The sequence below is a fragment of the Heterocephalus glaber genome, unplaced genomic scaffold (assembly GCF_053883595.1).
Source record: "Heterocephalus glaber isolate CG9 unplaced genomic scaffold, H.glaber_assembly_v1.0 deba00001497, whole genome shotgun sequence".
Lineage (NCBI taxonomy): Eukaryota > Metazoa > Chordata > Mammalia > Rodentia > Bathyergidae > Heterocephalus > Heterocephalus glaber.
The window spans coordinates 25,508,278-25,535,884 of record NW_028258320.1 but is presented as its reverse complement, the minus strand read 5'-3'; the positions used below and the strand labels follow the sequence as shown (position 1 = coordinate 25,535,884).

General features: G+C 34.9%; 1 protein-coding gene across 3 annotated transcripts in view; it reads left to right on the top strand.

Annotated features, from left to right (window-relative positions):
• Nucleotides 1-27,607, top strand: part of Cabcoco1 (ciliary associated calcium binding coiled-coil 1) — a 113,067-nt gene that overhangs the window by 66,891 nt on the left and 18,569 nt on the right. For 2 of the 3 annotated variants that reach the window (XM_087184811.1, XM_087184812.1), the window contains exon 6: nucleotides 996-24,766. The exons of the other annotated variant lie outside the window; for it this stretch is intronic. In XM_087184811.1, coding sequence (XP_087040937.1) covers nucleotides 996-1,643 — 648 coding nt within the window. In that variant the 3' untranslated portion in view covers nucleotides 1,644-24,766. Of the gene's footprint in view, nucleotides 1-995; nucleotides 24,767-27,607 lie in introns of those variants that run through there. 3 annotated transcript variants of the gene reach the window in all.

The following is a 27,607-nucleotide window of genomic DNA, read 5'->3' as shown; positions in this document are numbered from 1 at the left end:
GATCAAAGATCTAAATATTAAAACAGAAATACTTAACCTGCTGGAAGACAAAAAGGAAAGACTCTTGAAGTCATAGGCATAGGCAAGGACTTTCTAAACAGAACCTCACTTGCATAGGAAATAATATCAAGGATCAAGAAATGGCAGTATATCAAATTAAAAAGCTTCTGAATGGCAAAGGAAACAATCCACAGAGAAAAGAGACAACCTACTGAATGAGAAAAAAATTTTGGCCAGCTACAAATGACAGAGGACTAATATCTCAAAAATATATAGAACTCAAAAAATTAGACCACCCCAAAATAAAGGACCCAATCAAAAAAATGGACAAATGAAATAGATGCTTTTCAGAATATGTACAAATGGCCAAAACATACATTAAAAAAATGTTCAACATCACTGGCCATTAAAAAATGCAAATTGAAACACCACTGAAATTCTTATTCTAGAAAGAATGGTCATCATCAAGAAATCATAAAAACACTGGAATTTGATTCTATCCTGTTCTAGGTTTCTTCTTCTCCCCCCCTTCCCCCAGCAGCCCCCTCCCTTCCCACCCCTCTCCTCTTGTAAAGTCAGTTAACTTGTCTCAGGAAGGATCCTTCAGCTACATGAAACTTTTGTTTTCTGAAATGTCATGACACCATTCATATTTTTGTCTTATTCTTTCAATTGGGATATATAATGTTCAGAGTTCTCATATTTGGAAGCTGGAAGGGCCCAAACTTTGAAATAGTGTCTTGGTTTCACTGTTTTTGATATTTTTTTAACCAAACCTATATGAAGCTTGTGGATTAAACAACAAATTTCTAAATTTAAAAAAAGAAATCATAAAAACATAATAACAAATGCTGCCTAAACTGAGAAGGAAAAAAGAATCCTTCTACATTGTTGGTGGGAATGTAAACTAGCACAACCACTATGGAAATCAGTATGGAGATTCCTCAATGAACAAAAAATAAATATTCCATTCAACCCAGCTATTTCCCTTCTAGGTATCTTCCCAAAGAGTTAAAGACAGAGCCCGCTGCAGACAGGCAGGTCTGTGCATGCCCTACCAAGGTCCCGAGTCTCACAGAACACACCGAATCAGCCCGCTGCAGACAGGCAAGTCTGTGCACGCTCTACCAAGGTACCAAGTTGCGCAGAACACGCAGAATCAGCCCATGCAACAATCCACTGGACCCCCACCCCCACTCCTCTGTACAGCCACCTGGTTCCATACTACAAAGACACAGAGGACACCGGACCACCAGACCATAGTACTGAGTCCCGCTGCTCCCGGCCCAGAGGTAGGGGCTTCTGAACCGCCATCCCATTGCTCCTGGTCCAGAGGAAGGGGCTTCCCAGACACCATCCTTCCCGCTGCTCCCAGCCCAGAGGATAGGGCTTTTGGGCCATCTTCAATCTTACCATTCCTGGCCCAGAGGAAGGGGCGTCTGGGCTACCATCCCTCCCACTGCTCCCCCAGCCCAGAGGTAAGGGCTGCTGATCCACCATCCCACTGCTCCTGGACCAGAGGAAGGGGCTTCCTGGCCACCATCCCTCCTGCTGCTCCCACCCCACAGGAAAGGACTTTGGGGCCACCATCCCTACTACTGCTCCTGGCCCCTGTCCCACCTCTCCCAGCTCAGAGAAGGTAATCCATGCAGGCGTGAACAGCCTCCACCGCACTTGAAATGAGAAAACACATAAATAAGTCTCAAAACCAGACTTCCAGATCACCTACAGCAACCTCAAAGGGAAATGAGATGGAACACTCTGACACTCAACCACCTGGACCCACTGAACTGGCAACAAAAGGGGATCTGGAAAAAATGAAATCAGAAATAATTTCTCAGATAACAGGAGAAATCATGCCCCTAGTGCAAAACATGATTAATAAATCTAGAGGGGAGCTCAGGAACATGATGGAATCCCAACATAGGAAACAAATGGAATCCATAAAACAGATGTGAATAGATTTCCAGGACATTAAAAACTCCATAGAAAGTCTACACAGCAGAATAAGCCAATGTGAGGACAGAATTTCAGATATAGAAGATAAGACTGCAATTAGTGACCAGGAAAAGAAAAATTGCTTCAAAATCTTATAATTTCCTTATAATAGGAACATGAGAAATCAATCCAGCAGCTGCTAGATGATGCAAAGAAGAATAACATAAGACTGATTGGAGTCAATGAAGAAACAGGAGAGATTGAAGGTGACATAAAAAATCTCTTCACAGAAATAATGGCAGAAAACTTCCCAAGCAGGGGAAGAGAACTTGACATACAGATAAGTGAGGCATATAGGACTCCAAATAGGCTTCATCAAAAAAATTCTACACATAGGCATATAATTGTTAAGATTCCAGAAACTCAACAGAAGGACAAAGTTCTACAAGCAGTTAGAGAAAAGAAACAAATCACATACAAAGGAAAGCCCATCAGAATCACAGCAGACTTCTCAACACAAACCATCAATGCAAGAAGAGCTTGGAGTGACATATTCCAAGCCCTCAAAGAAAACAGCCTCCAACCCAGATTGATGTACCCTGCAAAACTATCTTTCAAAAGTGATGGAGAAATAAGATACTTTCATGACAAAGAGCACCTTAGGAACTTCGTGAATACCAAACCAGCACTCCAAAGAATTTTACACAATAGCCTAGGAACAGACATTGAGGATCACAGCCCCAGGAAGCAAAGCAGAATGAACCCATCTGGCACGACAAGAAATTAAATGTAAAGGGGGAGAACCCAAACAAAAAGAAAAAGTCATGGCAATGACAAGTCAATACGTTTCAGTTATAACCATCAATGTTAATGGTCTCAATTCATCAATCAAAAGAAATAGACTGGAAGAATGGGTCAAGAAGCAAAATCCAGCAATATGCTGCATACAAGAAACACACTTAATTCAAAAGGCAACTCATAGACTGAAAGTTAAAGGGTAGAAAACAATACTGCATGTGACAGGAACCCGAAAAAAAGCAGGAGTAGCTATCATCTTTGCAGATCAAGTAGATTTCAAACCAACACTGATTAAGAGAGATGAAGAAGGGCACTACATCCTTGTAAAGGGAACAATCCAAGAGGAAGAGATGACAATCATAAATATCTATGCACCAAACACTAGTGCACCCAACTATATAAAACAAATACTAATGGACATGAAAAGTCATACATGCACTAATATAATAGTAGTGGGGGACCTCAATACCCCATTGTCACAAATAGATAGATCAACTAGACAAAAATTAATAATGAAATACTAGAATTCAATCAAACTCTTGAACAAATGAACTTAACAGATGTTTACAGAGTCTTCCACCCCACAAAATCAGAATACACATTCTTCTCAGCTGCACATGGGTCATTCTCCAAAATAGACCACATACTCACACATAGAACATGTTTAAGTAAGTGCAAAGGAATTGAAGTTAGCCCCTGTATATTATCAGACCATAGTGCCAAGAAATTGGAGATCCATAGCAAAAGAAACTCAAAAAATTTCATAAACACGTGGAAATTGAACAACACACTTCTGAATAACCTATCAGTCACAGAGAAAATTAAAGAAGAAATCAGACAGTTCCTTCAATTAAATGACAATGACAATACAACATATTGGAATTTATGGGACACAATGAAAGCAGTCTTATGAGGGAAATTCATAGCAGTGAATATGCATATTAGGTAAACAGAATGAGCCCGATTAAACAACTTGATGCTGAACCTCAAGCTTCTAGAAAAAGAAGAACAGGACAACCCCAGAGCTCATACAAGGGAGGAAATTATAAAAATCAGAGGAGAAATCAATGTAATGGAGACTAAAAGAACAATACAAAAAAATCAATGAAGCCAAGAGTTGGTTCTTCGAAAGAATCAACAAAATTGATAAACCCTTAGCCAACCTTGTCAGAAAAAGGAAAGAAAAGGCCCAAATCCATGCAATTAGGAATGAAAAGGGTGAAATTACAACAGACCCAGCAGATATCCAGAGGATCATCAATACCTACTTCCAGAACCTATATGCCAATAAGATGGACAACACAGAAGAAATGGACAGATTCCTAGATACATATGAATTACCAAAGTTGAACGAAGAAGACTTAAAATTCTGAACAACCCAATATCAACCAATGAAATTGAAAATGTAATTAAAAACTTATCAACTAAGAAATACCCGGGCTCTGATGGCTTCACTGCTGAATTCTACAAGACATTTAGAGAGGAACTGCTACCACTACTGTTTAAACTCTTCAATGAAATTGAAAGGGAAGCAATACTCCCAAATTCATTCCTGGAAGCAAGCATCACCTTGATCCCCAAAGCAGAGAAAGACCCAACCAAAAAAGAGAACTGTAGGCCAATCTCACTAATGAACATAGATGCAAAAATCCTTAATAAGATAATGGCAAACAGATTGCCGAAGATCATCAAGAAGATCATACACCCTGATCAAGTGGAATTCATCCCAGGGATGCAGGGATGGTTCAATATATACAAATCAATTAATGTAATACACTATATCAATAGAGCCAAGGACAAAAACCATATGATTATTTCCATAGATGCAGAAAAAGCATTTGACAAAATCCAACATGCATTTATGATAAAAACCCTACAAAAAATTGGAATAGATGGTCTCTACCTCAAACTGATAGAAGCCATCTATGAAAAACCAACAGCCAATAGCATACTAAATGGTCAGAAACTGAAATCCTTCACACTAAAATCAGGAACAAGACAAGGATGTCCACTATCACCACTCTTGTTCAATATAGTTCTGGAAACATTAGCCAAGGCAATTAGACAAGAGAAAGAAAAGGAATAAAGATAGGAAATGAAGAAGTCAAATTGTCATTATTTGCAGATGACATGATACTCTATATAGAAGACCCCAAGAACTCCACCAAAAGTCTTCTAGACTTAATAACCAAATTCAGTCAAGTAGCTGGTTACAAGGTCAACACACAAAAATCAATAGCTTTCCTCTACACCAATGACAGACTCACTGAGAGAGAAATAGGGCAAATAATTCCTTTCACAATAGCATCCAAAAAACTGAAATACCTAGGAATCAACCTAAAGAAAGAAATCAAAGACCTCTTCTCTGAAAACTATGGCACTCTGAAAAGAGAGATTGAAGATAATATCAGAAAATGGACAGACATCTGCTGCTCCTGGGTAGGAAGGATTAATATAGTGAAAATGGCCATACTTCCAAAACTGCTATATAGATTTAATGCAATTCCAATTCAGATCCCAGCAGCATACTTCATGAACCTTGAGAAAACAATCCAAAAATTCATTTGGAACAAGAAGACACCCAGAATATCAAAAGCTATTCTAAGTAACAGAGACATGGCAGGGGGTATCACAATCCCCAACCTGCAACTCTACTACAAAGCTACTGTGATAAAAACAGCATGGTACTGGCAAAGAAACAGACCTGAGGACCAGTGGAAAAGATTAAAAGATGCAGAAACAATGCCAGATACACTCAGCCATCTCATCCTTGACAAAGGAGCCAAACACCCTCACTGTAGGAAAGGTATCCCCTTTAATAAATGGTGCTGGAAAAATTGGGCTTCAACTTGCCAAAGATTAAAACTAGACCTATATCTCTCACCATGCACTAAACTAAAATCAAAATGGATTAAAGATCTAAATATTGAAATAGAAACTCTGAACCAGTTCGACAGAGGTTAGGTAGAACCCTTGAAGACATTGGTGTAGGAAAAGATTTTATGAACAAAACCTCAGTGGCCCGTGAACTAGCACAAATGATCAACAAGTGGGATCTCTTCTTATTAAAAAGCTTCTGCACAGCAAGAGAAACCACCAACAGTGTGAAGAGACATCCCACAATGTGGGAAAAAATCTTCACCTGCTCTTCCTCAGACAAAGGTCTACTATCTCGAATCTATAAAGAACTTAAAAAGATCAGACCTCTCAAATTTAAAGACCCAATCTGAAAATGGGCATCTGAAATGAACAGACATTTCTCACACAAAGAAGTAGAAATAGCAAATAAATACATGAAAAAATGTTCAACATCACTGATCATTCGAGAGATGCAAATGAAAACAACACTGAGAGTCCACTTCACTCCAGAAAGAATGGCTGCTATCATGAAATCAACCAATAACAAATGCTGGCGGGGCTGTGGGGAAAGAGGAACCCTGCTCCACTGCTGGTGGGAGTGTAGACTGGTGCAACCACTGTGGAAATCAGTATGGAGATACCTCAAAGAACTAGGACTGGAAGTCCCATTTGACCCCGCTATTCCACTGCTGGGGATCTTCCCCAAAGAATTAAAAGAATCATACCACAGTGATATATGTGTGCCCATGTTCATAGCAGCACAGTTTGTAATAGCTAAAACTTGGAAACAGCCCAAATGCCCATCAACTGGAGACTGGATCAAGAAAATGTGGTTTTTTTATAAAATGGATTACTACACAGCCATAAAAAATGAGAAATTAGAGACATTTATAGCTAAGTGGATGCACATTGAGGTGATACTCTTAAGTGAAATAAATAGGACACACATGTATAAATACTGAACAGTTTCTCTGGTGTGAGAAACTGAAAGTGTAAATAAGGACTAAATGTATCATAGATAATGTGAAATAGGAAGAAAAGGGGCAAAGTGGAAGGAAATGGGAGGGCTAGGGGAAAGGATAGAAGGGAATGGAATTAATATGAGAAAATGGAAAAATAGGAATAAAATCTTTGCAAATAGGGAGGAATGGAGGGGTTGAAGGGAGGGCTGGGCAAGGGTGAAAAACAAGAATCAAGTGAGACTATGTAAAGATGCAAATTTCCAATGATGAATGTCATTATATTGTATACCTAAAATGTACCAATGATTAGAATGAATAATTGATAGTGCAAAATAGGAAGAAAAGGTCCAAAGGGGTAGGAATAGTGGGAGGAGCAAGGGAAAGGAAGGAAGGGAAAGGAAAAATGATGAGAAATGGAAAAAATGGAAATAAAGTCTTTGTAAATAGGGAAGGGTGGAGGGCGTGAAGGGCGGGCTAGGAATGGGGAAAAAATAAGAACCAAGATGCATTATGTAAAGGTACAATTCCCAATGAGAAGTGTAATTGTGTTGTATACCTAAAATGTACCAATAAAAGAATTTAAGTCTAAAAAAAAAAAAGAGTTAACGACATTTTATTACAGTGATACATGCATACCTATGTTTACAGTAGCACAATTCATAATAGCTAAATTTTGGATGTAGTCTATATGTCCATCAATAGATGAATGGATAAAGAAAATGTAATATATACATATTTATATATACACACACAATAATACCCCCCCCACACACAAACACACACACACACACACACACACACACACACCCAATACAGTACTACTTTGCCATAATGGAGAGTAAATTGATTCATTTGCAGGAAAAATGGATGCACCTTGAGACTACAATGTTAAGCGAAATAAATGCACACAAATTTAAATAACTTACGGTTTCTCTTATATGAAAAACCCAAAGTATAAATTAAAAAGCAAAAAAAAAAAATAATAGGAAACAGGGAGACAGATCTTTTGCAAATGGGAAGCAGCCCAAGAGTTGGAGGCAGGGGGAGGAAGATGTGAGGAAGGGAACATAAAAAGAATTAAGATGTGTTATGTACATGAACTAACTTCCCATGGTGAATCATTGTGTACTGAAACATGTACTTGGGGGAAGCACAGTTAAAGGATGTGTTTGGACTACTCTTACTAGTTCTGAAGAACTTTTACTCCCTTTCCCTGAGGGATGGGCTTTACTCTGTTCTAAATATTGTCCTAGGAGCCGGGGATTTAGCTCAGTCGTTCCACCACTTGCCTCGCAAGCGCAAAGTCCCGAGTTTGATCCCCAGTACCAAGAAATAAAATACAATAAATAAAAATTGTCCTGTTACAGAAAAATAGTTTGATGCCAGGAGCTAGGAGAGGAGGGTGTGGGGAGGGCCTGCTCATGGATGCTGGGGTTTGAGGGGAGGGCGATGCATGTTGGTTATGGAATTAAAAATGATGATTGTACAACTCTGAAAAATACATTCAAATCCTCTTAACTGTGAAAAAAGAATACATCCTTTGAACCTCCAAAGTTAAACATTTATGACAGAAAGATAAAAACAATAAAATTCAACTGACCTGCTAAAAAGAGAGAGAAAATAATGACATTAAAGGACTTAGAAATATTTACCAAAAAGAGTAAAAATTATACTGCAAAGAAACAAACCTATGACATAGAGAGCAAGCTTTAGGAAAATCTCAGAAGGAATGTGAGCAGAAAGACATGGTGAGAAGGGTCACCAGTGATCCAGTAGAGATCCAACATCGGTGGCACTGCTGTCTTTGAAGAAAAGGGCAAAAATTATAGAATGAAAAGAATCATTCAAAGAGATAATAGGAATGTTTCTGAATTTAAGGAAGACAGGATCTAAAGACAAAAGGAGTAACTGTTCTAGAAGAAAAAGGTAAAGAATGTCAATTCTGAGATATAGTACAGTAAAGTTATTGTACTTCAGCATCCAGGCAATAAAAATTAGTCATCAACAAAGGAAGAGGTTTTTAAAAAATAAAGAAAGCACTGGCTTAATAACTCTCATTAGTAGCTTTAGATGGGAGAATATTATAGAGCACTGTCAACAGAGTTTAGGAAGAAAAGACATTTGGCTCCAGAATTACATACTCTTATCAGATGAGTATTCAAATGTTCAAACAATATGTAATAATCTCAAAATGTACAAAGTTTGAGGAAGCACATCTTCTACTTATCCAGGTATCTGTTTTTGAGAATTGCACTTGTCAACACAATCTGGGTAATATTCAGCATCCAAGCTTGGTTGCCCATAATCATATACTAAAATGGAGTTTGGACAAAAAATTGGTAGTAAAGATCAACAACTGTGAAGGGAAGGAGGAAGAAAGAATTTGACAGAAAAGGACAATGCAGATAATGCCTCATCTATTGAGCAGCTGTGGAGTAACAATTATTCATCAGAGCATCCCACATAGGCTCAAAATGGCCAGCCATGTGTTCATCACGCCAGCCCTAAGAAAGCTGAAGTCAAAAGCTAGTTGATGTCAACTTGCAGGGTCATTTTGTCTGATTAGTTGTTTAGTTCTTCCATGCTGAATGGTCTCTAGTGAATATTAATACACAACACACACTCAGATTTATTTATATCTGTTGTCTACAGATAAGATATTATTTTAAGCATCCATTTAAAATTTTTAAATGCAACTTTTTACTCGACAAAATAAATCTCAGTAAATTTCTATATTAGAAATAGTACATAAGCTGCCTGACAATGATGCATTGAAATTCGAAGTGAAAAACGTGGTAAAAAAAAATACAATAAAAGTTGCTTGCAAATTTAAAAATTCTCTAGAGCAACTCTTTAACCAAAAAAATAAATCTAAACAAAGTTTGCTAAGAAAAAAATCTAAGCCAGGAATGGTGGTGTGCATCTGTAATCTAAGCACTCTGGGAGGCTGAGGCAGGAAGATCACAATTTTGAGCCCAGCTTGGGCAACTGCAAAACTCTGTCTCAAAAAATAAATAGTTCAATGAGAATGCCATAGGTTCAATCCCCATTACTGGAAAAAAAAAACTACAGGCATAATAGAAAATACTCTTATGTGTAGAATCATATATGATTGTCCAGAACTACATGACCTCTTTCTTACTCCACAGCCTTCATTTATGGAACTTGTATAAATAATAAGAAGTAAAATATTATCTTTATTACTACCTTCTGTTAGATTATAAACTTCTTGAAGCTTGGGCTGTTTCTTATTTCATTGACTTTTCTATAGATCTTAACACAGAAAAATATTCAGTAAGCATTCATTGACTTGAACCAATCATACTTGTCAAACTACAAAAAAATATAGTCTTAGCATCCATTCTAAAAAAAACTCTAGAATTTACAAAGATTTAAAATTTCAAATCATTGCAGTTACAAAGGCAAAGATTCATAAATTTGGTATTGCATGTTTCTCAAGAATAATTTTTTGCAATATTAAGGCTTTCACAGATGCTCACAGAATATTTAATAAAGATATTCAAATTGTTTCATTAATTAAAATGCATTTAAAAGAGCTCTAGAGTTCAAAGAATTTACACTCAAAACCCCTTACCCACAGCATTTCTTCAGCTTTAAAAAAAACTAGAAATGTCTCTTGTCATCCCTAACTCTTTTCAAACAGCAGAAGCTTAGTTTAGAAAAAATGGTTTTTGCATGCATCTGGGATAAAAGAAAAGCAGAAGTAGTTTCCTGATAATTGTCATTCTATACCTTTGCTTATTTTCTATAATGTGCATCTATGTTCATCAAGAACATCTTCTAATTTTGCAAATGATCAGAATGACTCAATAAAAAAAAATCCAAGATAATTTTGAACATTTAACCGGTAATATTTTAAAATATTCCATGGACTGGAACAATTAGATGTTTGAATTACTTACTCTGAATGCTAATGTATGAACACTTTTCTCATGTTCTACATTCATCTCTCTATATATAAACTATTTAAATCACGGTATAATTATGGAATATGTTAGTAGAAGGAAGGCAAAGTGTTTTATCAATGCCTGTAAGCATCATTTACATTAGCATCTATTACAGAATTGGTTTTAAATTTTATTTCCAGAAGATTAAAATCTGAGGGTCACAAACATCAGTATTTTTAGACTCTAATGTCATAGAACTAAACCCATTTTTTAATCCTTCTTTTGTTTCAACACACTTCTGAATGTATCTAAAAATATGGGTTATATGCCTTTCTGATTTTTTAAAAGCAGTCTTTCTTATTTCTTTAGCTCCTTTTTGATCTGTAAATTTTATTTTGTGTTGTTGGTTTTTTCTTTCTACTTTTCTTGTTAGTATTTCTTTTTAAACAGACAAAGTTAGTTCTTATATTTATGTGCATGACTTTTAACATTTGGCAAGTAAATCTCAGAAACTTGATAATAAAACATTTTTCCTGGAAAATGGACATATAGAGATGGGGTTACCATTATTGTAATTGGTCTGTCAAGTTTATAAAGCCACACCTGTAGCCAGGTTATTACGGATCTCTGGGTGAAAATATAACAATAAAGAGCTAGCTTTTTAAAAAGTAAGCTCATTGGCTTTCCCTCTGTCTTTTTTAAAAAAAGAATGAGTAGTCTATATTATCCCTATGCATTTTATGTCACCCTTCAAAAATAAATGTTTTGAACCCTCAAGATAAAAGGGAAGAGAGAATATGGCAATTATCGATTCTTTTATATGTTTATATATTGAACCTGATTGTTTCAATTTATTTTAAATAGATTCCAAAGGTTCAGTTCAGAATTTGGATATTCAGAAATTTGGGTCAAGTTGAGCTTCTTTGAGCACACTTGGTAGTAGGCTGGAGAAATAGTTTATCCATCCCAGGTCTATCTTTCAGCCAACACTACTGGCAGCTATGTAAGTGACTGATGTAACTAGGGGCAAGATTCCTAAGGCTTGCCTTCTTCTTCCTTCCATTCCCATTTCCCTTCTTGAATTCTAACTAGGGGCAATAGGGGGACAAAGAGGACAATGTGTATCTAGAATCAAGCTTTGGCTGGCACAGCTTTGAAAAGTGGTTACATATGGGAGAATTGGGCAGATAAGTCAAGAAAAATAGGCTTTATCACCATTAAAGAAGGAAGTAATATTGGAGATATCAGTATGAACTAACAGGTTTCAAGAAAGATAATATAATATAATATAATATAATATAATATAATATGATTTTTTCTAACTAACTTTGTCTTCTGAGAATGCCCAGAACAGTGATATTTCAGTAACAATGAACATGCTTAAGGATTACCCTTTATTTTGAAGTCCTGTATTAGTCAGTTTTTCTATTGCTGGATACAATACCTGATTCCCACAACTTAATGGAAGAGAAGTTTAATGAGGCTCATGTTTTAAGAGGATTCAGTTCATGGTCAGCTGGCTCCAAGGCAGGAACATCATAAGAGAAGAACATAACAGAGCAAAGCTGCTTAATTCATGGCAGCCTGAAAGCAGAGCAGGGGATCATTGTGTGGGATCAGACATGAACCTCAAAGCCACCCTTCCATGATCCACCCAGATACATCTAGAAGTGTGCTTCACCAACCTCCCAGGCAGATCCCAAAGCCAAGAAAGTTGACAGTCTCTTGATTGCAATTACCTATAATTGTTTACCATGGCTTTTCTCAATCAAATCAATTACTACTAATTATCATTATGCTTTTGTAGCATCATAAATCCAGTTCTAGATATTTCTCCAAAGAGGACATACAAATGCCAATCAAGTACATAAAAGGATGCTCAGTATCACTAATCATCAGGAAAATTCGTCAAAACGACAATTAAAATCACCCTTCACATGTCATGCTAACCATTATTTTAAAAGATAAAATAAAAGCAAAAAAAAAAGACATGTTGACAGGGACATGGAGAAATTGAAGCCCTTGCATATGGTTGGTATAGATACTACGGAAAACAACATGAAGGTTTCTCAAAATTTTAAATATACCTACTTTGTGATATAGCAACACTACTTCTGAGTTATTTATCCAAAAGAATTGAAATCAGAATCTCAAAGTCATATTGCACTCCTATATTCACTTCAATGTCATTTGTAATAGCCAAGATGTGGAAACAACCCAAATGTACATCGACAGATAAATGGATACAGAAAATGTGGTTTATACATACAATAGAATACCATTTGGCCTTTAATAAGAAGGGGACTCTACAATATGGACAATTTGGATGAATCCTGAGGGTCATGCTAAATGAAATAAGCTAATTACAGTCAATTACAAAAAGATAAATATTGCACGATTTCACTTGTATATGGTGTCCCAAATAGTCAAATGCACAGTATCAGAAAAGGTAACTATCATGAGGAAACATCAGACAAAGATGAATATTCTAAAAAATAACTATTCTTGATTTTCAAAATGCTGAAAATTAAGAAAATTAAGGGGAGAATGAGGAACTCTTGTAAGTTGAAAGAGGCTGAACAAATATTTAAATACAACACATGCACCTAAATTGTATGCTGGACTTATAAATGATGTTGTTGGGATAATTGATAGTTATTGGAGTCTGGGCATTATATGGCAATATTAGATCAAATATAACTTTAATAGACATTATTTACAGAGTCCACCAAAAATATATACACACTTCAGCAGTTTGCCATATTAATAAATGTCTGGAAGCTAATAGCCACCACTTTGAGCACCTCTTGTATTGTAGAGGTCAAACATAACTTGTATTAATCTCAGATGTCTCAATAAATTTAGTACTAAAATATTTATACAAGTTTTTCTTTCCTGATATATACATTTTTGGTAGTTTCTATCTATATCTTTATCTATATCTATATATGAATGACAGTGTCTTTATTCTTAAGAAATGCACACTGAAGAATGACAGAGAATCCAGCATTAATTTGCAAGTTATTCTCAAAGGCTGTATAGGAACACAATGATTTATCTCAGTAACTTACAATGTAAATTTGAAGTTACTTAAAAAGTACAAAGTAAAAAAAAACAAAAAACTTTGACCAAAATTTGATGTAATATTTTAAACCTCAAGGTCAGAACCATGGGAACAATGAGAAAGCTCACGTGAGCCACCCAGAGAAGCTGCTTCCACAAGTTCTGGTGACAGTTTTGTTGGTTTTGTTAAATAATCCTGCCCAAGAAGGGACATTGTGTCATTTGTGTCATTTCTTTACCTGAAAATGAAGTCCATAGAAAACCCAGGATTTCAAGCTTCCCATTATGTTCCTCTTACCAGTTGTATTGGGGGGGGGGGGTTTCTAGTGTTCACCTAATGTCATATTTCCCCTTCTGATTCTTCTTGTATTTAGACAGAAACAACAGTTACCTCTCAAAGTACTGGATGTTTTAGAAGTATCAAACTTGAAAATTAAATAGATTTTTACAGCATAGTGCTTAACAAATGGAGCATTTTCTTTAAACAAAATTTGCATTTATGCTGAAATTCTATAGTAGTGTATTTTTGTGGGGGAAAAAACCCCAACTATTGGTACATCTCCCTAACTTTGGGAAAAAATGAGTGAAAGAAAGGAAAGAAAAATTCCTGAATAAAACTTTTTTAGGGTGATCTTTTAGTATCTTTAGTAATATAAAATCCAGTGGGAATTGCCCCATTCTTAATATAGATCACAGAAGTTGCATTATTTCGAGTTACTGGTATCAAGTCATTTGATTAGAATTTCTGTCTCCTAAAATTTTCAAACAATAAATAATTTAAATGTTCTAGTTAGCTAGATTGTAGATTTAAAAGCAAAGGAAAATATTGATTATATTATTGTTCTATTATGTAAGGATCTGACTGCATAAATTTGACAATTTTACTTGATATTTCAAAATAATTTTATTATGTGCAAGCAGATTAACTTACTTTCTTTTTTAATTTTCAAACCTACTTTTTGAATTATTTATTGACCTAAAGATCTGTAAGTATGAGCTAAAAGCAAAGATATTTAAATTAAAACAGTCTGTCTTGATTCCCCGGGAAAGAAATGAACTAGCATTTTAATTACTAACAAATTTAATTATTCAATCCAGGTGTGAACCATCAAAAGTTTAGAGCACTCCTCAGCTTAAAGCAAGCACTTTGCATTTGTATGAAATCATAACGCCATCAATTTCTGATAGAGAATGCAGGTTCAGAAAACAGTCAGAATTATGCTACAGTTACAGTATTTTATTTGACTATAACTTATCAGAACATTAACATTACCAATATTTGACTATAAGGCAGTATGTATCACCCATAAAGATACTGAAAACACCCAAGACTTTTCCCCCATCTTCCCCTTCATTGTTAGGATTTCCCCAATTGACATTTTTTTATGAAACTATAATGAAAGAAATAAAATGGAAACATAGATTATAGATATAATCTATATCTGTAACCACTACTCCTGTTACTTTTCAGATTTAATGAAACTGTCTGTTCGATTTAGCTTTCATGGACTTGCATGGCTCTGTTAGTCCTCAGAATAATAGTCAAGGCTCACAAAGGCACATGGCAACTGCCAAGACTATAATTACTTTTATATTGATTTAAATCTAGTAAAATATTAAAATATTTTGTCTCCTGGAGAATGACTTGAAAACATACTAGTTAAATTGAAAGTTAGGAAAAGATATATTTTGAAAAATATTAATTTGACCCAAATATCTATCTTTATTAATATAGTGAATCTTTTCAGAGCCTTTGTATGAGAATAAGAAGAACCAGCCTGGAAATGCTTTGGAATTTTTATCTTGATTCTGTTTTTACATTCACTAAGATTGATTTATCTACCGCCTAGTTACCGAGGCCTGCCATTATAAGTAATATGTACCATATGTAAGTAGCACCATTTTTACATACGTATTACTTATAAGTAATAAAGGCATTTATTGTAAGGCCTTTTGGTTTTGATCGCTTAACTTAGTAGTTCTAAAACATTACTGTTATTTTTTAAAGCATTATATAATTTGGTTTATTTAGGTCTCGCTTCTTTCAGATCACGCACGCTACCAATTTTTCTGTGTTTGGGGATAAAATTTTATGTTGAATATACGCCTCAAAAGAGATTAAATTACTAAAATAATTTTTTACCAAAGAAAATCAATATTTACCATATATGAAACCCATCTATCCTCAGTTAGGAAGAGGGGAATTTTCTAATGCAGGATAAGGACTCCCGTTTGAGACACTGAATCAAAAGCCAGTCAGGACCAGATGGGTTGCTGCAGTTGCAGTTTAGACCAGAGCCACACTATAGTGCCCTCCTGTGGAGGTTTGGCTACAACTTCACCCTGTGCCCATGAGAACGATTTTCCAAACCAGCCGCAAAGTCATTCGCATTCAGGATTACTGCAGTTTAGGGTAATTTGGTCATTTCTTAAAATTTCTAAGTAGAATTTGCTTTTAAATTATAAAATGCATTTACAGTTCAGAAGAGTTGCAGTTCAAAATACAAACTGAGAGACATCAGCCTTTCATTTACATTTCTTAATTATTTTATTGAAATGGATTTTTCTTTGATTTTTAGTTAAATAATTAAATGCTGATGAGGAAAGAACATGATCAAGTCCCTAAGTAGATAAATATTTCAGCTGAGACATATTTGGATTTATGTAATAAATTCAGCTTGCTTATTAGATGCATTGACTATATTTTAAAATTACAAAAGAAAAAAATAAAACTTTAGAATATATATTCATTGATATATATCAAAAATACACAAAGGGAGACTTTTTTCAAACTGTAAGGCTTTTCTCCCAGTTCAACAATAATGTTTTCTGTGAGAATATATTAATGTTACTTATGAGATATGTGTTTCTCAATAATTGGGTTCATTTATTTTCCTCTCAGCCCTAAACCTCCTCTTCTGCTTAATTTCAAGGATATGGAAATGTGAACTTTATTATATGTGGCAATATACACATATGCGTGCACACATATTCATATACCCCAAACCTCTTTACTCTTCATGTACATTTATAAAGTTTCAATATATACACAAGTCTCAGATTGGTGGCTTTAGGAGTCTGATGTTTCCTGTTATATTTGCTGTTTTCCTGCTTTAGTCTACTGTTTCACTGCCAACCTTCTGTACTCTGCTAAAGATCCCTACTAACTACACAAAAATTAAACCCTTCCTCCTTCAAGGGAAAATTAAACAGGTGTTAAGAACCACTAGACACTAATTAAGAATTTTTTAGGAAAGGGGGTACACATTACAGAGAGTTAAGAGAAAAATCAGAAAGCTACCTGCAGCACTTCATGTCAACAGAAAATACAATGGATTTTTATATCTTCACATAAACCTCTTTAAATCTGTCTCCTGTAGATGGGAAGGTGAAAACACTGGTTTTTCAAAATTTAAATGTCTGTTAGGTAGCTGGCAATGTTCATAAATAGAGAAATAAGTGTAGCTCTTTCTGGAGCCAGGGCCATGATCAAAAGATTATGAGCAAGCTCATCCAGACTAGAAGTGTTGGACAAAATGTTAAAATAAAAACAAAAATAGGATGAGAAAATGTGAAGCAGGATAGAAGATAGTGTTAGTTTCCCTTAGTAAAAATGGCTTAATTAGTGAGACCAAATTAGAGTAAAAGCATAATTGAGAAACTCAATCTAACCTCAAAGTAACCTTAATATTTTAAATAAAGTAAGCTTAGTACTGAGCATCCTGTGTTCCAAAGAAACTCCATTATAATGACATTTTCCAGGGGCAGGAATATATGGAGTTCTATTCATAAGCAAAGGTAAAATCTAAGGTGCTTCTGAAGATCAGTAAAGTAAAAGTAGGGCCCAGCTAAAAAATGTCCCTCAAAGGAATACTGAATGAACTCCAAAGAGCCTTTAAATGTGAACATCACCTGGGCCCTAGTCCAAAGGGAACATGTCCTCTTCAGAAAGCTAAGTCAGTATCAGCAGGAATGTAATTTTCTGTATTTCTAGATGCGAAATTGTCTTAGAGCTAGCTGTCTTCTATCAAAATCATCAAAGTTGTCCAACTGACATCACCTAAGAGTAGCTCATTATAATCCTGAAATCTGGAGTCCTTGTTTCCCACCAAGAGCTGCTGTGCAGCCAGTCAGAAAGGTGCAATCTGGTTCCAATACAAATTCGTTGTTCCTCACTCTGACTTCCTCAATCTTCTGCTGTTGAAGAGATGTCCTCTTAAAACAATGAAAACCTACCTTCAAGGGGCTCAATTTATAGCGTCTAGTGTTATCGTTATTTACCCTCAGCTTCCTTTCAGGAAACTTTTTTTTCAGTATTAAATTACTTTTCCCCTCTTTACTTCCTCTGTCATATAAGCCACAACAAAAACTATTCCAAAGGCTTGGTGAGAGTTGGAGAAGAGAGGAATGAGTAACCAAGAAAGAGAAGTGAGGGGAAGAAAGGAAAGAGAGGAATGGAGCCCACAGTTTTGACTCAGTCTTTCCTATAACCCTTCCTCTTAAGAGCTTTGGAATATTGTTGTTCGGAAGTCCTACCACGGATCCCTGTACTGTTACTAGGACCCGACCACAGACCTGGTTCCCTCAGAGCTCTTTGAAAAAGAGACTATTTATTTATTAATACTCCTTCACTCTCCCCCGGCAATAGACAGGATAGGACTTAGCATCTTCTAGTTGTTAAAACCTCCATGATTTTGATGGCTGAAAACCAGCAGATTAAGGTTTGCTCTAACTTGCTAGCATAGGTCCACCTACCATCTCCTCCTCCTTGGAGATGGGAACACAGCAAGTATGGTGTATTATTATACAGTTAGGAGACACATCAAACTAAGGACAATACTATATCTCTGGTCATGTATCTGTTTTATCTCTCAACGTCTATCTCCAGCTTTCTTTTCAGATAATTTTTGGATAGGTGAGTAGTTGAGTGGAAAAAAAAACACTTCATTTCCCAATCTGTAAGTCAGTCCACTTAGCCAAAATTAATTTTTGCTGATGAGATGTGAGCAGAAATAATGTGTGACTTTAGTTGTTGTTGTTTTCCAGTACTGGCGATTAAGACCAGGGAATGCTTAGCTACACTCAAGCCCTTTAAAAAAATGTTTTTTTAATTTTGTGACAAAGTTGCACCAAACTGCCCAGGCTGGCTTTGAAATTGCAATCCTCCTGCTTCAGCTTCCCATGTAGCCAAAATTACAGTCATGTACCACTACACCTGGCCTAAAGTATGTAACTTGATGGAAATGTCCTTTAAGGGAAGGAACATACTCTTGTTTGGTTGGTGATTTTTGTTTTTAATCTTCATATTTTACTGGCTAGAACATGGAAAAGATAGATCCAGGTGGTGCAGCCAATTTGGACCATGGTAATCTTGAGAGTGGAATCCAGCAGAGTCACAGCAAGAGAGAAGGAGCCTAGATGCCAAAAGACTATAAAATTCGGAACCACAATAGCACTTCTCTACTAGTTACTTCCAGACCACTAATGTGAGGCAAAATAAAATAGAATCTTGTTAAATCTTCTGGAATTTTGGGGTTTCTGTCACTTTAACAGCTTCATGATATTCAAATACACTAATGTCACTTATTTTGTTAGCAAACATATACTATTCACCTAATTTCTTAAATAGTTAACATAGCTCCAGAATCAAAATATTATGTCATATTTTCTCCTCTCAAAAATTAATTTTCCCTGGGGATATAGCCCAGTAGTAGAGCACTTGCCAAACATTCTCAAGGGCCTAAGTTTGAACCTCAGCACCATACACACAACATCTTATAACCCTAACATAAAAATTATAATATCTTAACAAGGATTTAAACAATAAATATTATAGTAATGGAACCTTATTAGAAATTATATACAGCAATAACCATATTCAAATTCAAATAACTGAATTTCAGATATATCAATCTGTTCTCATTTAATAGCAAACTGATCTATCAAAGAACACAGACATTTATAATTTCGATAATATTGCACAGAGGCTGCTTAGTTTCAGAGGTGTGGAAATGTGAATGTTATATATGGCATACACACATACTCATGAGTGCACACTCGTTTGTACATCAGGACCTCATTACTCATGACACATTTATATCTGCTTTTGCGAGGACAGAGTTTGAATTAGGCAGCATTCGCCGTGTATATGCAAATGCCCATTGCTAATTATAATGAGGTTTATTTTTGTTTTTTTTCATTTTGCTTTTCTAAGTCATTAAAGTAGATCCAGAATCTCTACTTGTAACATTTTATTGGTAGCTTCAGTTACTGTTCCAGTCTTTTGCAACAGGGGTCTGCAAGAAACGAAGTCTGACAGAAAATGATTAACTATTTTCTGTATTTTCTTAAGGATAATACATAACTAGTAAGATTCCAGATGCATGGGAGAGAAGTTAATTCATTACAAATAGTGAATGCCTTGGGCACGAGCGTAAAATTGTCTGGGACCCTTGCTTGAAGGGTTGAGAATCTCTACCACTTAATGAAGTCTATTTAGAAAATATTCTGCAATTCAGACTCCTCTCAAGTTCAGGCTGGCTTTCCAACCAATTCATCCAAATTAATAATATTTAATAGATATGAAAGTAGCTTTAATTCTTCAGGAATTCAAGTTCATTTTTGAATTCTATCTTTGTTAAGAATTCTCACATAAATGTTATAAACAGCAATTTAGCTTGCAGGTGTTAAGCATGAGACTGGTATGATAAAAGGAGTATTTTGAGCAAAGTAACTTGGCAGTGTTACACACAACATTTTGAAATGAAAGTGATTAGGGACAGAGAGACTAATTAGGAAGTTAAAAAATAGAGAAAGTATTAAAAATTGCTAGGAGGTAGGGATGGTAATGGAAAGGAAGGGACAGATGTAAGAAATAGACTTTTTAAAGGAAATTTAACATAGGAATAAGTTGACCATTTGGATATGAAAGACTAAGAAGTTAAGATGAACCAAAATCTTCACAGAATTAAGCAAGATTGCATAAAAGAGTAATTGTACCATTAACATAATGAGCAAACCCATTTTTTCATAATAAGAGAGTTGTCACGATGAGTTTAGTGTTAAGTACATGAAGGTTAATATGATATGGGAATGACAACATGCAAATTCCCTACATACATCTGGAGACTTGGAGCTGGACAGGCATATATGTTCAAAAAGGTCATTAACTGAACTGGGAGAAGGAACTCTTCTAATGTGTGTCTAGACATCTTTGTACAGGGAGGGTTTCTCCTACAGTCTATTGTGGCATCATCATATAAAAGCACCAGATGTAAGGTCGTATTGCAATGTGAGTTTGTCCTTTGGTGCCAGGCTCTGGGCATGTGTGAGTAGTGGAGGAGAATGCAGGTTTGAAATGTATAGAATTTGAAACTAATCTATGGAAATATCTACTAAACATCAGCTGTGTGAAAAGCTATTCAAGTCTTGCCATGAGTTAAATGACATTTCAAGAACTCTAAAATATATTTTTGAAGACTTGGAATAAAAACCAAAGTGCAAATGAAATGCAAACATTTTATTCAATAAATTTTGAATATACCATTTAACTAATTTGGACAGACTTTTGGAATGTTTTTGTTCAACAAATAAAAAATCACAACTTCTGATTTGGATTTATATGCAAGGTACCTTCTTTTGTCATCTCAAAATTGATTTATTAAAGAATTGAGAAAAATTAAGACATAATGGAAGATGAAACAAGAGTGATACAAATGAGCTTTGAAATCAATAAATTATTCTGACAGCAAGAAGTAAATTGCAACACCCCAAAATTCAGATCATAATAAAAGTATTAATCTAATAAAAGACACATTTTAAATAGAAACAATGAGTAGGCTGCTAGATTGGTTGATGATCCAATTAATAGAGAAAAATAAATCATATGACATTGGAAAAATAATTTAAATTTCGGGCATGCTTTTAAATAAAAATAGTAATATAAATTAAAATAAAAATTATAACATGTCTCAAAAATAAAAGCATCAATACAGCCTGGTTATTGACTGTCATTTCTTCAAGGAGTAAGAGTTTTAAAATCTTTCCTGAGTAAGTGAACCTGAAAAGAACCATAGCTCTTGCAGCTTATGTATGAACATAGGGAACTTGCTAAAGATTTCCTGAAATCTGACATCAGTCCTAAAATATGTATGATATTATTAGTGATAAGTTGTGAAGCTGCAACTTCCCTAAATAATTAATAATAAAAACATTTCCATTAACCAAACTGGAGGAAAGACTGAATAGTCCTATTGTTTTTGCTGGAAAGTAATATCACATTATTGTATCTGAAGAGCTGAGTATGAAGTCTAAAAATAGGGTAAAATGTATCATAGACATAGACTAAGCAGCCAATTTTTAATTTTATTTTTAATTTTGTACTACTTATAGAATTTCTTTTTAATAAATGCAATTTATTGTTCATTCTTTTATTATTTTATATGCTTACTTTTGTGAACTATATATTCTCTTTTATACCTAATTTTGTATCATGATTTAGCTTTAGGCCTCATAAAATCCACTCTGGCTGTTCTGTGCACATGGCTTTAAATAGACTGGAGGAAGCAGGGAAGTGGGAGGTGGGAGGTGGTGGCTGTGGTCTGGGCATTCCTGTACTTGGAAGGCATGGCGGCAGAGGAGGTAATGAGAATTTGATTTCGAATACATTTCAAAGCAGATCTGACAGAGCTTCCTGAAGAATTAATGCTGAAGGTGAAGGAAAAAGAAGAATCAAGGATACCTCCCAGGGTTTAGTTTGACAGCTTAGTGAATATTAGCACCACTATTACTTAGAAGAGTGGGGAAGGAACAGATTCAAGAAAAGAAAAGAGTTCTTTTGCTTAGGACATGTTACATTTGTCATGTATTCCCCACTATACTATGCTGCCCTCTGTGCTGCTTACCATATGATACCCAGTACTGTAGTCCCACCCACATTAGACTGTAAACTGCAAGACAGCATTGCAGAAGATTTCTAGTCAATTAAATTTAATCATATATGCATGATATGCATGATTCTTCACCAAAACTAGATTCAGATCTCTTGAATTAAACTACACACACACACACACACACACACACACACACAAAGCAAGTGCATAAGAACTGAGATTTGGAATAAGATAGACCAGAGTTAGCACTTTGGTTCTGTCACCTGCTAATTTGAAGTCCTTGAAACATTAGCATAACACTGTAGAGCCCCTTATCCCTTTTCTAAAAATGAGAATGACTATACTCATTGGTTTATCACAAAGGAAAAAAAAATACAGAGTATGCAAAATTATATTTAAGTACCCAGCATATATTAGCACCCAATAATGGTAGGATGTACTTGCATTTGGTTTTCTTGCCAACACTGTGGAGACAATACCTGAAACACAGATATCACAAATCAGTGTACTAGAAAATGTTGAAAGAGAGAGGTCATATTTTCAGCATAAGAGCATATCTTAAATAATTTCAAAAGATGATAATAGGTTCCTGAGCTCCTCTGGTCCTGAAAGGGGGAAGGAGAGACTAAACAACACTGTGAACAAAAATAGAATGAATTTACCCAATTCTTTACTGCACTATTTAACCTCTGCTTTCTTAATCATATGCACAGCAGGGGAAAGGATGTGCTAAAACAATTCATGTGTCATGAACAAAGCAGCCGCAGATTTTAGCTCAAAAATCACACTAGGAAAACCACCAGTTGGAAGTAAAGTAATAAGGCCAAATTTATTTTTTTAATTGAGTCTTGAGTTACAAGCAACCCTTTAATTACATTAATCAAGCTGCCTTCCTCTCAGCAAATGATCAGGGTAATACATTGTTCCAACTTTTGCTAAACTTGTTTTTTAAATTTTCATGTTATTATTAGGACATGTAAGAAGTAAGCCCCTTGATTTATTTTTATTTTTTCTTCTATCTTTTCAATATAGCTCTAGAGAAAGACAATCATGCACTCACTGCTAGATATGATTTACTCTATAAATCATTTGAAGTTTAAAACATTTATATTTTCAAACAGTAGCACTCCTCAATCAGACTTCATTCTGTTGTTAAATGTTATAATTTTTATTTCCATTTTACTTTCTGATATATGTTCCCAAGAAAATTGGCTGATTAGATGATTGTCAATTGGCCAGCCACTTAGCCCATTTAACTGATGGAAACCCTAGACTTACAGGAGATTAAAGTACCAAGAGATCATGTAGTCATTAAGTACAAAAGCTAGAACTGTACACAGGCCTGATTGACCCCAGCCATTCACCAATGCAGTGTGCATTGTTCTAGAATCTTCTTCTCTCTCTTTTCTTTTGTACATGCTCCTTCCTTTCTCTCTTTCTGAGATTTTTTTCTCCCTGTCCAACACCATCTGCATGCTAACTTTTATTTATCCTTCAAGATTCAACACTGGCATTTTCTCCCCTTTAAGCTTTCCCCAAACACCTAATTTTAACACTTACATCAGAATAAATGGACTTTGCTTTTTCTATATTTTTAGGATCCCTATATATATTTCTAATAATAATTTAACTCTGAAGTTTTCCTATGTCATCTTACCAAGCCCCCTACCCACAAATTAGACTGAGACACTGAAGGCGAGCTTGTGGGCTGTTTCTGGGTGAATCTCCAATTCTGTATTCCAGAATTTGACTTGCAGTGCATGCTCAATAAATTTACACTGAAAATGATGGTATAAATTGGAGTTTTATTCAATATAGATCTCGTTTTCTGAAAAAAAAATATGAAAGCTGTAAGGAGCTGCTGAGAGTTTAGCTTAAGTTTTGAAGAGATAGAGAATTTATAGAGGAAGGCAGGATGAATGTTAAAATTTAAAGCAAATCATTTCAAATAAGTCCTGAATTAAAATGTCCAAATTTTAACATCATTACAGGAAATGTAAAGAACCTTAATTTATATTTCTGTAATTGCCAGTCATGCTTTGATTATGCATTAAAATAATTAGTATTTTACAGTAAGGGCCTAAAGTGTGTACCTTAAGTATTTTATATTTTCTAGTATTTAAAAATGATTCTTGCTGTGTACTTTACATTTTGTCCAAACAAGTATGACAAGCATTGTCCTTTTAATAATGCCATCAACCCAGCAATAACTCATTTGATCAAATATTTCATAAATGAAACTAGCTTGAGACAGATGGTGTTTCTCAGATAACTAGAACATTCTTGGTTCCAGAGAAATCCAGGTGCAGTAGATGGCACACCTGTGTTGCACTGACATATCATTCTTCCTCAGGCTAGGAGGCGCTAAAGAGCCAGAGCTACTATCTGCAGACAGAAAGTGACATCAACTCTGGTACTTACTGCCCCACAGGAACCATTAAACCACCTCAAGCCCAATCTCAGGGGAAAAAATACAAACACAGTGGGAGACTTAGTAAAAGACTAAAGGTAAATAAGACTTGTAATTCAATAAAACATGAAAAACACGTTGAGAGGGAAGTGAAGTGGTGTATTTTCATAAATGTATACCTATATTCTGCAGACCTATATTTTGGTAGATCGTCCATTTACTACTCTTTCCTTGGATTAATAGCTAGTCCTTTGAAAGCTACATTTCAGTGCTATTCCTATGTATACACAGTCAGTAATATTTGTCAAGAGCTTTGGGAGAAAAGGACTAGGACTATATAAATGTCAGTTGTTATTAGTTTTTAAATTTTTTTATATTTAGCTATCAAATATGTTTTTCATAATCTATCACCAGAGGTCTATTTGTATCCTTCAAACTATAAATATTTTAAGTAAAAATAACCATTAGCCAACAATGTTTCTTCTGTTCTTTATAATCAAATTAATATTTATCAAAAATTAGCAAATAATGTTTAAATTTTCCAAGAGTCTAATTTATTCTGAGATATTTTTGTATTCCAAGTCCTTTAGTGCCACTTTTTCTCTGGTTCTGGATAATTACTTGGAGGAGCAGCTAGATGACAGTAGTGTCCATCCACATACCCCGCCACACCCTTCCTTCCTTGCTTGTCTCTTTGTTAGGCTGACCCCTGACTGGTAGAGTACTCTATTCAGTTGTCAGCTAAATAAAAGTGGACAAGCCCAACAGTCCTTTACCTTAGCTCAAGTGTGGACATTTTCACAGTGTTATAATTGCTTATAGGAAAATTTATTTCACCACCTCCAGACTGTAATCCCTGTGAGGACAACAATTGTGTTTATGATGTGTCCAGCATATGAAGTATACTTAGATCAATGGAACTGCACCAAAATCTAAGTCCTACACAAAAGATAAAATGTGTCTGGTACAATATAAAGTTTACTTGCAGAGAATCATAGAAAATATGGAAAACTTACTTTTTTACTTTTTCTTCAATGTTATTTCAATTCTCCTTTTTTTTTTTTAAATCCAAAGTGTTTGTAAAAAGTGGGGGTTTGAAAGATGAAACAGTTGCATTGGTTTTCCAAGATAGGGTTCAAATACCAGTTTAGGTTAAAAACCATGATAGATTTGAGGGCTTTTTTCCAGATGCTTCATTCATTAATGCATATTTTAAAGACCACACAAATTCCCATGTTTTGCATTGACTCATAAGAACGAGAATAGGTCAAAATATATTGGCAGAGCTACCTAAAGGAGTTTGCAAAATGCAGGCCTATGCTCTTTCTGGCTCAAGCCTGCAACATTAGCCCTTCATTTTTATGAGTATTAAATTTTACTCTAGTTTTAATAATAATAACAATAAATACAATAATAAAATCTTGTTTATATAAGAGGTTCATCTTGTTAAAAATGCACTGAGACTCATGGAGCTTTATAGGACCCAATTTATGCTCTCTTTAGTGATTTAAAGGTGATAACTTCATGTGATTCATTGCCACCTAGTTCTGCATTTTAATAATATAATGACTCATGATTTTTACATTTCTTCAAGAACCAGCTTGGTTAAAACCACTGCAGTTGTTTTTACTGGGGTCATCTGAACTACAGTTCCCAGAATGTTCATGAAAAGGACATGCTTTATGTGCTCTGAACGGCTGTAATCTATCATGACTGGTGCTAGGTAGACAGATTATGAGTTTACAGTGTCAGCCCAGTGAATTAAAGCTTTGTTGTAGACCAGCTTGCTATGCAATTATTTCCAGTTCGTATCCTATAAATCAACATTCACTACACGACAATCAGAAATTTCCATCTAGCATTCTTAGCATCTATATTTTGTCTTAATTGTACTGTATGATTCTGCACCTAGAACAGTATGATATGACTGGTTCCAATAGTTTAGAAAATAAATTTCACTTTCACTAGAACCTATTTAAGGAATATTCTGTGTTCTCACTTTTTGTGTCAAGCTGTTTGGTATTTATGTTGAAATAATAGGAAATGAATTTAAATAGAAACACTTCTCATGTCTTATCTCTGCAAACAAAAAATATAATTTACAATAAATTAGCACAGCAGTTGTTACTGTAGCTCAGCTTTATTTTGCAATTCTCACACCTAAGCTCACAAGATGACACTTTTTCTGATAAGGTAATCTTTATAAGGTAGTTCTGTAGGTGATTAAATCTGACAGATGCTAGTGAAATGGTGAAGTTCAGAGATATAACAGCAAACGCTTTGAAAAATTTCCTGTTAAAATAATGAAGTATTTTATGATTTACCAATGGAAAAATCAATCTGATAAAAGAAAAAAATCAGTTACAATACTATATTTCTCTATCTAAAACCAAACTAAAATTATTCACCAATAAGTGAATAAATATAGCAACTACAAAAAAAACCCATAAAGAAATTGATGTTGTTTAGAATAAAGAATTAGTGTAATAATTTATCTTCTCAGTCATTTCTTAGTATTTACACATCATTGTTGTACAGAATAAGAATGAAAAGCTTCTAACACAAAGAGAATCTAAAGAGATAAAATGTGTCTTTTCATAACATTTTGATAGTCTATCTATTCTGCAAAACATGCCTTGAACACCAGATCTTTCAAAAGTAAAGGCTTCATCTCCTGGGGCAATGATGATAATCAGATGGCTGATGTTGCCAATGATACTAGAAATCTGAAATATGTTAAGGCTTAATTGCAGATTGTATAATTAGATTAACCCAATT